Raw genomic sequence first — 13,754 nt, forward strand, 5'->3', positions numbered from 1 at the left:
ACAGCACCTCTCTGATCCTCGGTTCCAGGAAAACTGCGAGGAAGGGGGACAGGTGAGAGGTACCTAGTACCCTTACCGTACCTGCCAGAGGCCGAAGCCCCAGCGGACGAGTGAGGCCGTGGGTGGTCGTCAATCCATGGTGACAACAGCAGTATGGGTCTGGGAGAGCGCTCCTGTTCAAGCAAACGTGGACGGGGGCTGTCCCCGGGAGAGGGATCCCATTCACGTGAGCGTGGACGGGGGCCTGCCTGAAGACGAGCTACAGTTTCTTTGAAGTCGAGGCCTCTACAGCAGAAGAAGATTGGGTAGGGCTTTTCCTAGGTGGACGGATCGATAGGCCAGCGCCCCCATTCCGGGATTGTTCTCTAAATTCACTCTCACTGGGTAGGGCCAGGGTCTGTAGACCAGGGACCTCACCTGACTGGGGAGGCTTTCCAAGCCAGTATCGCTGTACCGGGGGTCTGTGGAAGCATGGTTGGCGGTTACTCTCAGGCCAGCTGGATGAATCAAGAGCTGCAGAACTGACAGTTTTGTTAGTGAGACATCCCGTTCTCCGTGGGAGAAGGCTGGCCGTCAGAAGTCCTACAGGACTTCTACGGCTGGGAGAGGCAGCCTCCTTCTTCCTCCACTCACTAGCTTTGGAAGAAGGGGAGGAGATGATAGCACACGACGAAGGTGGAGGTGAAGATGACAATGATTTCTTATTCTCTTCTTCAACTTCCACCCTTACACATCTAGAAAAAAACTTCCAGGACCGGAACTAACGTCAGCAACAGTAGAAGGGCACTTACTGGCCTGGGAAGGTGATTCCCAGGACCAGTACTGGTGTCATGGGGGTCCGTGGAACCCCACGCAGCGGTAGAAGGACCCTTACTGTTCTGGGAAGGTGAACTCTCAGGGCAGGTACTGGTGACATGGGGTCCGTGGACCCAGTGCACCTGTTGCTCTCGTGACATGTGAACCCCATGCCTACAGACAGATCAGGAGAGAACCGAGGATCCCTTGGCTTTTTCCCTGGAAGAAGGTTGATTGCAAGAGGCCCTACAGGCCTTCTTACAGGAGGGAAAAGCAACCTCCTTCTTCCTCCACTCTATCCAAGTACCGGGAGATTTGGAAGAAAGGAAAGGGGTGACAGCACACAATGAAGAAGAAGGCGAAGGTGGCGATGATAATTCTCAATTCCTCTTCTTCAACTTCTACTGCTGGTCCAGCAGTATTCCAGGGACCCCTACACCATTCCCATGCAGGAACGGGCGTGAGGGAATAAGCACGTTCACTCTCTCTCTCTCTCTCTCTCTCTCTCTCTCTCTCTCTGGGTTGGGACAGAGTCCATAGACCAGGTACCCTCACTGGTCTGGGAATGTGACTTCCCATTACCAGTAACTGTCACAGGGGTCTGTGGAACCCCACAGCTTCCATGCATTGGGGTCTGTGGGACCCCACACAGCGGTTGCTTCTGTGCCCGCAGACAGATCAGAATACCAGTGCAATAGGCAACAGAAGTTGCAATACCATAGGTACAGGCAGTCCCCGGTTATCGGCGATCCGGTTTTACGGCAGTTTTCAAAACTATTCATAAAAAATATGTTTTTTTTATGGCGCGACATCCGGTTATGGGCGCCGAAAGTGCCAAAATATTCCGCACCGTGGCTTATGGTGCTATGTTCTGCTTATCGGTGCCGATGTCGTTATCAGCACCATAGGAGACACCCCCGGGCAGTAGACAGGAACTTGTTTCTGAGTGTATTGTAACGGCACTTGACAGGAGAACGACCTGCCCACTGCCTGGGTCAATTGCACATGCGCGCGGCGGAGGAATACCAAACAACCCACAGCCTCAGAAAGCAAGTTTTCATCAATCTGTGTGTGCCTTTCATTGAGGCAAGTAAAGCTGCTGCTATTGCCGCCGTAACGAGCTTTATGGTTTCATCATGGGTCCCAAATGCCAGAATCCTGCATCTGATGGAAGTGCCAGTAAGAAAAGGAGGTCTACATCAATGGAGGTGAGATATGACTTCGTTAAGCGTTCTGAAAAAGGCAAGACTTTTTTTTTCTCTAGGTTGTTTGGACCTGAGCATCCACTGCCATCAGGCCGAGGTCTACCTGCAAGTTCATCGAATCTGGCATTAAAAATTCATAGAGCTGCTGTGCAGACCATAGTAAAGGATTAAGCAAATGAAATTCCACATCTTAATAAAACAATTATTACATATTAGGGTAATATATCTGGCTGTGACGCAGTAGCACGTCTGCCGATGGTGCATGACCCGCTACCAAAAAATGTATTTACAAAGACTTCACATGGTTATATATTATGAATTTGGCAGTTAACTATAACACCTTCTGTTAATAAAACTTCAATCTTTTGCAAGGTGTCTTAAAGTTTCATTTTCTTGTGGTTTGACCAATTACATATCGAATGAAAATGTGCAAAATTAGGTAGCGGTCGGTGTGTCCCGGGCGGTATTTTACCCTACCATAATTTTTTATAAGTTTTCATGCTTTTGTGTGTAAAATTTATATGTAAAATGTATTACAGGGTACTTTTATTTTTGTATATAATTATGATACAAACGCAATACGTATGTCCATTCACGATCAAGACAAATAGAGGTTGCTCGGTTGCACTGGTTTTATGAATACATATCACAGTCCCTGCTCACGTGATCAAGAGATGAGGTTCTTCAGTTGCGCTGGTTTGATAAAATGAATTCGTTAACATACTAAAACATATCAGACATAACTAAGAGTTGTACTCGGGTCGTTTTGTGAAAATTACTTTGTTAACGACACGCTAGCATGTCTGCCGCCGCCTGACGCTCTTCCAAAAAATGCATTTACAAAGACTTCACGTGGTTATATATTATTAATTGGCAGTTAATCACAACACATCTTGTTAATAAAACGTCAATCTTTTCAAAGGTTTCTTAAAGTTTCATTTTCTTGTGGTCTGACCAAATCAATATCGAATGAAAATGTCAATGACACACATCCAAAAAAATGCATCTACAGTGTGGACAGTACTGTACAAGACTCCATATGCTTACTATATTTCACTTCAGTTGGCAGTTACAGTTAAACCACTTTTTTAATGAAACGTCAATCTTTTGAAAGGTTTCTTAAAGTTTAATTTTCTTGTTGTCTGACCAGTTAAATATTGAGAGAAAAGGCGCAAATTTAGCATTCGATGTGTCACGGACAATATTACAGTATACCCCCCGTATTTGCGGTTTCACTATTTGCAGACTCACCTCTTCGTGGATTTCTTAATTTCTCTGTGGAAAATATCTATTCGCGGTATTTATCACGAGAAATATTCACAAATTACTGTATTTTCATATCATTTTCATGACTAAATGCACTTTTTGTGATAAAACTTAAAATACTGGGTAAAAGCATTTTTGGTGTTTTTTTTGTGGTTAAACTATCAAAATAGGCAGTTCTTGTTTTTAGAGGGGTTTACTGTATATACCTACTACAGTTAAAATACTGGGGATGCGCACACACCCCGAGAATAGCTAAAAGGAATACTTAAAACCCTCTGTGTTTAGAACTGCCCATTTCAAGTTTAAACACAAGAAAAACCTCTAAAAATGTTTATAACTGAGTTTTGAATAGTTTTATCACAAAAAGTGCATTTAGTCATGAAAATTATATGAAAATACAGTAATAGTGAATATTTCTCAGTGAAAATTAATGGGCGAATTTTTCCGCGAATAATGGGTAGATATGTTCTACAGAGAGAAACCAGCGAATGTGTGAGTCCGCGAATAGTGAGAATTAAACGGGGGGGGTTTTACAGGTTATATTTACGTTACGGTCTTCTGAATGTACAGTATATTACAACAGTACAGTACTGTATGTACCGGATGCAGATTAGGGACACAGAATGTAGCCTAATTTTTTATGACAAATGCCTGGCCTCGGTTAAGCTAATGCTTTTCTTTCAGGCGAGACAAACACTGAAATCGGCTGTGCCCTTGGACTTAGCAGAACTACTGTTCAGTCTATAGTCAAGGATAGGGTATGTGCTTTACAACACATGAAAGGTGGTGCTTCGATGATGGCTGCTACTACTAGAGAAGGCAAGCACCATAACCCCAACCTCGTGGAGATGGAGAAGTTACTGACGGCCTGGCTCGAAGACCAAAACCAACGAAACGTTCCAGTGAGCCTTGGTGTTATTCAGGAGAAGGCTAGGCAGCTGTATGAGGCAGTAGCGCAAAAAAAAAAGGGGGAAGGTAGTGGAAGTGAACCATTTGTAGCCAGCAGAGGCTGGATTAATCGTTTCAGGGTTCGTGCAAGTTTGCACAACCTTAAGTTGCAGGGTGAGGCTGCTAGTGCAGACAAGGAAGCGGCACAAGAATTTCCTAGTTGTCTCGCTGGAATCATCAAGGATGGAGGCTATACTGCTGACCAAGTTTTCAACGTGGACAAGACAGGTTTATTTTGGAAACGTGTGCCTAGCCGTACGTACATATCCAAGGAGGAGGAGACAGCACCAGGCCATAAAGTCAGTAAGGAGAGACTGACTTTACTTCTTGGGAGTAATGCCAGTGGTGACTTCAAGCTCAAGCTCTTGTTAGTGTATTTGGCTGGAAAATCCAAGGGCACTTAAGGAATTCTCAAGCCTCAGCTCCCTGTCATTTGGAAAGCTAACAAGAAAGCCTGGGTCGCTGTTGCTATCTTCGAGGAATGGTTTAATGACCACTTTACGCCAGCAGTTAAGAAGTATTTGGAGGAGAAGGGTCTGGAATTTAAGGTCCTCCTGGTGTTAGACAATGCCCCTGGTCATCCTATACTAATTTGGGCGAGATTTATCCCGAAGTGGAGGTAACCTACCTTCCACCAAACGCTACATCGCTTTTACAGCTGATGGACCAAGGAGTTATTGCTAGCTTCAAGGCTTACTACACCAGGAGGACATTTCGCCATGTCCTCAGGGTCACCAAAAATAGCAGTGACAAGTTGGATGTCATGCGAGTCTGGAAGGGCTACAGTATTTCAGATGCTGTAAATAACATTGAGTCTTCTTGGAACGAGGTCAAAATCCAATTTGAATAGGGCCTGAAAGAAGCTGTGTCCAAATTTTGTGATGGACTTTAAGGACTTTGAGAAGGGAGAGAGTCTTGATGCTGTGAGGAGGAACACTGTTCAATATAGCAAGAAGCTTAATTTGGAGTTGGAAGCTGAGGATGTGAACGAGCTGCTGGAATCCCATGGGAAGGAGTTGTTAGCAGAGGACCTCACTGAGCTGGAGAAGCATATGATCGAGGAGGAGGAAGAGGCACCAGCCCCAAAGCCCAGGGTATTAAGTGTTACAGGCTTGTCACAAGCTTTGGTCCACTTTGAGCAAGGACTGGTAATGATCGAGGCACAGGACCCTAATGTAGAAAGGTTCACGAAGTTTCAAAGAGCAATTCAGGATGCTCTAACCTTTTACAAGGAGACTGTAAGGAGAAGCAGATGAAAAGAAGTGTCCAATCTAAACTAGAGATTTAAGGCTTAACCTAGGTAAGGAATTCTTCACTTTTTTTTTTTACCACTGCACAGTACATACATATAGTATTGTATATAAAATGTTTTATAAGTTGTAATAAATTTTATACAGTCAAACTGTTACATACATAGTTAGTACTGTAGTACACTGTACAACCCTACTGTAATTTATACTAATTTTTTTCATTATCATTCCAGGATTGAGCCACCACCTTCCAAGTACAAGTAGTAGTAGACCCATCAGCTTCTCCAACTCTGTCTGGTAAGGAATTCTTTCTTTTATTTGTTTTACCGTAGTACATATATAAATTGTTTTAAACTGTAAAGTACTGTACAATACTGTACTGTATGATACCCTGTACTGTACAGCACTGTTGCACAATGACGCTTCACTAGCATTACTAAATGACCCACCAGCCACTCCAGCTCTATCTGGTAAGGAAATTTTTTGTTTTTTTTTGTTTTACTGGTACACATCTGTAAATTGTTTTACTGTGGTACAGTTACACTGTGGTATACGCCATAGTGTTTCATAACCTAATTCTTTTCATTGCCATTCCAGAACTGAGCCTCATGTTTGCAGATGACCCAGATTCCCTTGATGAATCCTTTGAGGGTTCCTCCCACTTGACTCAACTGAACCCTCTTCAGCTTCAACAGGTACAGTACGGTAACAATACGGTGGGGAATTCTTTACGTTTTTTTGTTTAAATGGTTTTATAAATTGTTATAAACTTGAGAAAAAACAAGCGTGCAGTAAGCCCCCTGTATTCGCGCTCTCACGATTCATGGACTCACGCATTCGCGGATTTCTCTGTGGAATTGATCTACCCGTTATTCGCGGAAAATTCGCCCATTCGCGGTATTTTTCACTGAGAAATATTCACTAATTACTGCATTTTCATATCATTTTCATGACTAAACGCACTTTTCGTGATAAAACTATTAAAATACTCAGGTATAAGCATTTTTAGAGGGCCTTTCTTGTGTTTAAATGATCAAAATAGGCAGTTCTAAGTGTTTTTAGAGGGGTTTTAAGTATTCGCGGATTTTACCTTTCCTCTCCTGGTGCATCAGATACAGTCATCCTCAAACCCCAACTCACCAGACTTTGTATACCCTCTCAATGTCCATCAGGTAAGGAATTCTTCATTTTAATTTACTGTACTTTATTTTTAGGTGTACAGTACTACTGTACACATTTTTTAACTGTATCACAATAGACTTACAGTACTGTATGCACGTATGTACGACTGTACTAGTGTGCTACTGGACTTGAAGTATTGCATCATTTTTACTACAGTACAGTATGTACTGTACTTTACTACTGTACATATACTGTGTACATTACCGTACTACACAGTAATAATTTTAATATTTTCATATGTACCTACTGTACAGAATTCATCAGCAACTATAGTATAGTGTCCTGCGCTGTATAAGTGTTACGCACTGTACCATGTAATGCACATCTCCGTCTCCCACAACCAGTATTCTTTCAAAGTCACTGAAATTAGGTAAGGAATTCTTCACTTTTTTAATTCTTATACATTGTATATTGTTCTATAAAATTCCTTTATAGCTGAATGCAGGACTGTATTACTGCTCATATTTTTCTTTTGAAAACCGGACCAGTATGTACCTACTTTAATGAAAACCATCTTTTTCTATCATCTGAAGGCCTACCGGAAGTGGCTTCTATTGAAGTCAAACCCAGCCCAATTAGGATATAACAGAACGGCCAAAGGCCCATTGTATAGTCCACATTATGCTACATCATTATCAGTGTGGGAAAACCGATTGTTGAAGAGAAGAGGAACATTTAGACTGAGTACTTTGCCCACCGTGGCTTCAATTTGCACCTTGACATTGTTCTATAAAATTCCTTTATAGCTGAATACAGGACTGTACAGTAGTATATAATGTATACTGATAGTAAATTTTGACATTCCAGAATCCCCTGAAAAATGGCTGCACCAACATTTTACTGAAAGTACAGAACTGTACTACAGTATACTGTATACAGTTCAGCATACGTGTTACGTACTGTACCACGTAATGCACTTCCCCCAGCTCTCAGAACCAGGAAATCTGTCAAAATCAATGAAGTTAGGTTAAGGAATTCTTCACTTTTTCATTTTTATACATTTTATTAGAGTGCAGTATATTGTTTTCTAAAATACTTCCCTTTATACAGTCACATACAGGGCAGGAGTCCTGTATATACTAATGCGTAGCAAATTTTACTTTTCAGAATCCCCTGAAAAATGGTGGCACCAACATACTGTACGTACAGAGGTTATGAAGCACGACAATTTCAAAAGGTAAGGAAATACTGTGTATTATTCACTTTTTTTCACTTTGTACACTGTGCATATACTACATGGTAATATATAACAAAATGTATTTTTAATGTACCGAAGTACAGGACAGTATGTACTGTAGTGTACTCTACAGTATTTTAATTAATACTGTATGCTGCATATTACATACTGGATACTGAACAGTTCCAACTTTTATATTTCCATTACAGACTAATACAGTGCGTTCCTATTTTACAGAATTCGTCAGGAACAGTAAGTATGATAATACCCTGTGCATACTAAGACAGTCGGATTACGACACTACTATACAGAAACAACATGGAATACAGGCATGTTCTGTACGTCTTGTAGGAGACACCCAAAGGATTTAAGGTCTACATATAAAATAGTTTTCGTTACGGCGCCAAAATGGGATTACGCCGCCGATAACCAATCATCAGTGCCCTATGAGTTTTTTGTGGCACCTGTAGACTTTATTTTCGGTTACTGGTGATTTTCGGTTATTGTCATGCAGACGAGAACAGAACCCCCCCCACCGATGACCGGGGGCTGCCTGTGCCGCTAGCGAGAGATCCCATAACCTTCTGTCACGTTAAGTGATGGTTTTGCGGGAACTGCTGGTTCCCCGCTCGTTCCCTTTTGTGGATTGCTGCCTCCTTACCTTCAAGTTTTTTTTGTTTTGATGTTTTCGTCGGTGAGCTGCCGGTTTTCTGTCGTCAGTCGGGTCTGGTTGGGCAGCGAAGGTAGCGGCAGTGGCAGCAGCAGCAGGCAGTTTTTGAGTCGACGTTGGTCGAGTTTTTGAGCAGCAAATTGAGCACGCCACGGCGGAGCACGTCGAGAGGTGGAGTGTGACCATGAGTAGTCGTGTGACCACGAGCTGCTCATCTTTGATGACAGCGTGAGGCTGTCCTGACGTCTCCATCGGGGTATTCTGGTTGGTGGGTTTTTGTCCCTGTTGTGCAGCTGAGGGCTGTCTTGGTGCCCCGATGGAGGACGTATGTTTGGTATTTTATTTTCTGCCTGCTGCTGTTTATTTTTGCCTCTTTCTTGTTTAAAGCTACTTTTTGTTTATAAAGTTAATTGTTTAACTTGATTTTGTTTAGTGCTGCCTTTTGGCCATTATTGTACTTATGTTTTTTATCTTTTTGCCAGACCTGACTCACTTGTAAATATTATAAATAAATTAATATTAAGCTCATTTTATTGTTTTTGTTGTTTTCCCCTCCTTTGTTTGTTGCATCTGCCGTCAGTCATGACAGCCCCGTCCTGAGTATATTAAAGAACCTGCATAACGGCCCACTCGGGTCGTTACACCTTCCTAAGTGCCTCAGGCTCAACAATATCTGTATAAACTAGACGGGTTAAGGGATGCAACCTCCCTTCACCCAGAAAAGGAATGTTCCCCCTCCGAGCAAATGGAGACTACTCAAGAGTATTGAGGGTTAACTCTACCAAGGCTATAGCAAGTTACGGGTTTGCATGATGATATCAAGCAAGCATACATACATACTTATAGGATTCGCTATGACGAAGTCATAGATTTCACTATAGCTAGGTTATAGGAGTACAATAACAAGGTGAGAAACCAGTTTAGGTTTGTTACCAGGGCAAAGCCCAAAACCCAAAGGTTTCCTCTCCAGGCTAAAGATAAGTTGTGGGTGGGTTTGCATAATCAGAATAGCAACACACAACTATTCTCATGTAAACACAAGCATACACAAGTATTCCACAAACAAAAAGAAAGTCCAGTCAAAAGGTCCAGCCGTGCAGAGAGGAGACATCCATGCTCAATGGTGCCCCAAAGTAAATGCGTAACTCCCTCCCACCCTACCGTCAATAGTTAACAACCTTGTTTAAAGTTAAACGGCCGTTTTCTTAGCTTCTGCTGCAAGGATTTCAAGGATTTCAATATGTAAAGACCAAGGTTTGTATTCCTGTAGAAACAGATGCAAAAGAAATGCTGCTGAATGTTCATATAGCTTGCTAAAAGGGGGTATTTTGGAGGGAAAGACAAGGGTACTTCAATTAGTTGTGGGTTTTTCTGAGGAACGTGTCGGTTTCTCTGAGGAACATACAGTATCTCCAAAATTATCGCAGAAAATTCAGTGATGCGCAGATTTTTTCGTACAGCAATGCAGTATTCACTAATTACTGTATTTACTTTTTATTTCCATGACTACGTGTATTTCCTATGATAAAAAATCATTTACTAATTTTCAAATCAATGTTAATGCAAACAGCAAAATATCAATAAAATGTTAGAGTAAAATCCCTCAAAATCACAGAACAGCTGTTCCCCCCATGTAAACGTACCTCAGTTCAACACCCCCCCCTCTCTCTCTCTCTCTCTCTCTCTCTCTCTCTCTCTCTCTCTCTCTCTCTCTCTCTCTCTGTACATAAGCTTTACTGAAAACACGGCAAAATATCAATAAAATACTATCTCACTTACAGAATTTATTTATACTGTATTATTATACTGACTGATCTATTATCTTCATATGTATAAAAGAAACAGATTGTCCCAACACTGCAATTGTTTTACCGATGTAAAAAAATACCTCATCTCTCTCTCTCTCTCTCTCTCTCTCTCTCTCTCTCTCTCTCTCTCTCTCTCTCTCTATGAAGATACACTATTGGCTGGAAGGGCTGGAAGTAGCCAATCACACACCAGGGTACCAGCTTTCCTAGTTGCTGATTGGCTTGCATCTCAGAGACTTTGTGTACATACCGTCACTGGTGTATTAACCCGTACAGGCTGGGCTAAAAAAAAAAAAAAAACATATGCAGCAACCCTGCCCGGGCAAAGAGAATACGTACGTGCACAATGTATAATAAAAAAATTTCAAAAAAATTTTCTGCACTCACCACAGAGAGTTGAAAGTGAATATTTCTGCTAGCGGTTAGCGGGGGGGACTCAGCTGACTGAAGCGTGCTTGCTTGGTGTGGGCCTCTTTGCCGTGGACATGCTAAAAAAAATTTTTTTTCTATTAAAAACAATACCAGTTTTTTATCCGGTTATTCTAATATTGTTGTACTTTACCTAAAATCGGCAACAATTGCCAAAAACTGTATGGCAAAATATATACAAAAATAATATGTTTTTGCAAAAATTCTCAGCAGCTTTGATCTCTTAGCCACCCAAACATTCTCTCTCTCTCTCTCTCTCTCTCTCTCTCTCTCTCTCTCTCTCTCTCTCTCTCAGTAAAAAGCTACATTGACTCATAAAACATTAAAATTCTAATTTACTCATAAATATAAAATTTCCCAGCAAATTCATGCCTAAATGAAAAATCACTTCCAGCTCTGATATGTAATTTACAAAATCACTTTATTTTTACCCGTAACTATAAAATTCCTAGTTAACTGACAGGTGAACGACAAAATTTTTCCAGTACTGATATGCACATTACAAAATTATTTTAGTAAAAATAAAATTCTCACTTGCCTGTAAGTGTAAAATTCCCCAACAAATATACCAAAAAGTGGTAAACATGTTTTCGTCTTCAGCCCTTTGTCCACTTGGTGTTCTCTCTCTCTCTCTCTCTCTCTCTCTCTCTCTCTCTCTCTCTCTCTCTATAGAGTTCTCGGCTAGCACTCTGCTAGGCTGAGTTTGAGTCCCCGGCAGGCCAATGAAGAATTAGAGGAATTTATTTCTGGTGATAGAAATTCATTTCTTGGTATAATGTGGTTTGGATTCCACAATAAGCTGTAGGTCCCCTTGCTAGGTACCAATTGGTTCTTAGCCACGTCAAATAAGTCTAATCCTTTGGGCCAGCCCTAGGAGAGCTGTTAATCAGCTCAGTGGTCTGGTTAAACTAAGGTACACTTCAACTTAACCCTCTCTCTCTCTCTCTCTCTCTCTCTCTCTCTCTCTCTCTCTCTCTCTCTCTGTAAAACAATGTGACACATAATTCTGATAAGTCAAATAAAATTTTCATACTTTGCAGAGAAATAAATTCCCCTAGTGTGAAAGTGATTCTCTCTCTCTCTCTCTCTCTCTCTCTCATTGTCTAAAACTTGACACAGCTATGGTACTGTGTAAAGTAGTCCAAGCATAAGGTCACCCGACAGGCTGGGCGCCAGGTTGAGACTTTCTTATTCTTTAAATGCTCGTGCTCCTTGGCATTTGCGCAGACGCAGCACAGCCTTCGTCCTTTAGCACATGAATGTGCTGGTGGCACAGCAGCAGGGTGGTGCCTTTTGCGCCACTGCTGGGGTGCAATGCAATCAATCTGCATTGTCGGTACCATTCTTCCGCCCCTCTCCGGTTGATATGTGCCACTCCTTGTTGACTAGTTGCTTGCAGACTCTCAGAGCAAAGTCCCGCAAGGACATGGTCTTGCCAGTTCTGTGCTTATATCAATTATAAGCATTCAGCGTACAAATATCTACAAGGTGAAACAATGTCTTGTTATACCACTTGAGTGTTTTTCTTGCACACTCAACCATACCAATCTGCATGTCTGACTTGTCGCCATGACGCATGTTTTTTTATGCAGCCAAAAATAACGTCCGGCTTCATGACCGGGTCCCCTGTTCAGAGTTCACGTCTCCCTGTGGGTGCCGGCATGCCAGTGTGCATTGAAATCAGTAAGGTGAATTCTTTCCTATTCTTCCATTTGATGGCAAGGTGATGCCCTTTCTATCTCAACACTGTGCCTCCTTTCTTCATGCTTGGGGGAAAGATGGGCATCCCTGTCCTATTCTTGCAAATAGTACCAACCAATGCAGTGTTGTTGTGTAAATATTCACTTAGGACAAGGCTGGTGTAGTATTTATCAGTACACAAAATAAACCAAGAGGATCATTAGCAGGAATGTCAACATCCGTTCCAGTATAAATACAGGCAGTCCCCAGTTTACGACGGGGGTTCCGTTTTTCCGCCGCGTCGTAAACCGAAAATCGTCGTAAACCAAAAAATAGTTGAAAATCGTCAAAAATCCTAAGAAAACCTTACTTTTAATGCTTTGGGTGTATTGAAAACGATGTAAACTGCATTTTTATTAAGTTTTCATAAAAAAAACTTTCAATTTTGGTTATTCTGCCGTTTTGGAGCCATATTTCTGCCGTCGGATCGGTGTACAACGCGTCGTAACCCCGGAACATGTGTCGTAAACCGGGAAATAATTTCTGATGAATATATTTGAAAAGCGTCGTAACCTCAGAACGTCGTAAGCCGGACCCGTCATAAACCAGGGACTGCCTGTAATAACATCCATGACGTATCCAGTTTTACAATCACAAATAACATATATTTTTAGGCCGAATGGTGTCTCTCTGACTTCATATATTGCTTAAAAATAAGGCAGCCCTTGAACAAAACAAGATTTTCATCAATTACACGTTTTTCAAAAGGACTAAAAAATTTTGAAAATCGTTCATGTCTGAGAGTCATAATGTTCCTTATTTTCCAGAGTCGATCACTGGAATTTGGGTCTCGTAATGCAAAAACCTGTAAATTCCCTGGTACTGATCATGAGGCATGAGCTTTGCAAATGCTGGCGTATGAATAAACACATCTGTTGACCAATAATCCCTGACAAGGTGCTTTAGTACAAGAGGCATGAGTAATGTTATCGCAAGGAACACGACCATTTCCTTCAGACTAACATCTGTCCACTTCATTTTACTGCTGCCTTGTGGCCTATCAGCAACACACTGCCTGTGGTACAGGTTCATTTCGTCAACCATAACTTGAACAACTTTGTTGTCAACTGTAAGCCTGAAATAGTCCGATTCCTCACTATCATTACTCAAGCCGCATTCCATCACCACTCCTGCCAATCCAGCAGAAACATAATTATTTGGCATATAATCTCAATGTTGGGGATTTCTAGCAGATGCGCCATGCATCCGAACACCGCTAGCACCACCATTCCAAGAGCGAGACGTAGAAAGCCTCCCATGTTTCCGATGTCGTTGAAAAGACCT

The 13,754-nt window shown here is 41.8% G+C and overlaps 1 protein-coding gene and 1 pseudogene across 1 annotated transcript; one reads left to right on the top strand and one right to left on the bottom strand.

Moving 5' to 3' along the window:
- LOC136838231 (zinc finger protein 260-like) overlaps positions 1 to 13,754 on the bottom strand; it is a 56,278-nt pseudogene that overhangs the window by 11,759 nt on the left and 30,765 nt on the right.
- Positions 4,064 to 4,618, top strand: LOC136838245 (tigger transposable element-derived protein 1-like). The gene has a single exon (XM_067103112.1). It carries the CDS (start codon positions 4,064 to 4,066, stop codon positions 4,616 to 4,618), a length of 555 nt encoding a protein of 184 aa, XP_066959213.1.

Source organism: Macrobrachium rosenbergii, unplaced genomic scaffold, assembly GCF_040412425.1.
Source record: "Macrobrachium rosenbergii isolate ZJJX-2024 unplaced genomic scaffold, ASM4041242v1 282, whole genome shotgun sequence".
NCBI classification, from domain to species: domain Eukaryota; kingdom Metazoa; phylum Arthropoda; class Malacostraca; order Decapoda; family Palaemonidae; genus Macrobrachium; species Macrobrachium rosenbergii.

Excerpts from the sequence above, each read along its gene's own strand:
- LOC136838245 (XM_067103112.1), top strand. The coding sequence starts at position 4,064 with ATGGCTGCTACTACTAGAGAAGGCAAGCACCATAACCCCAACCTCGTG.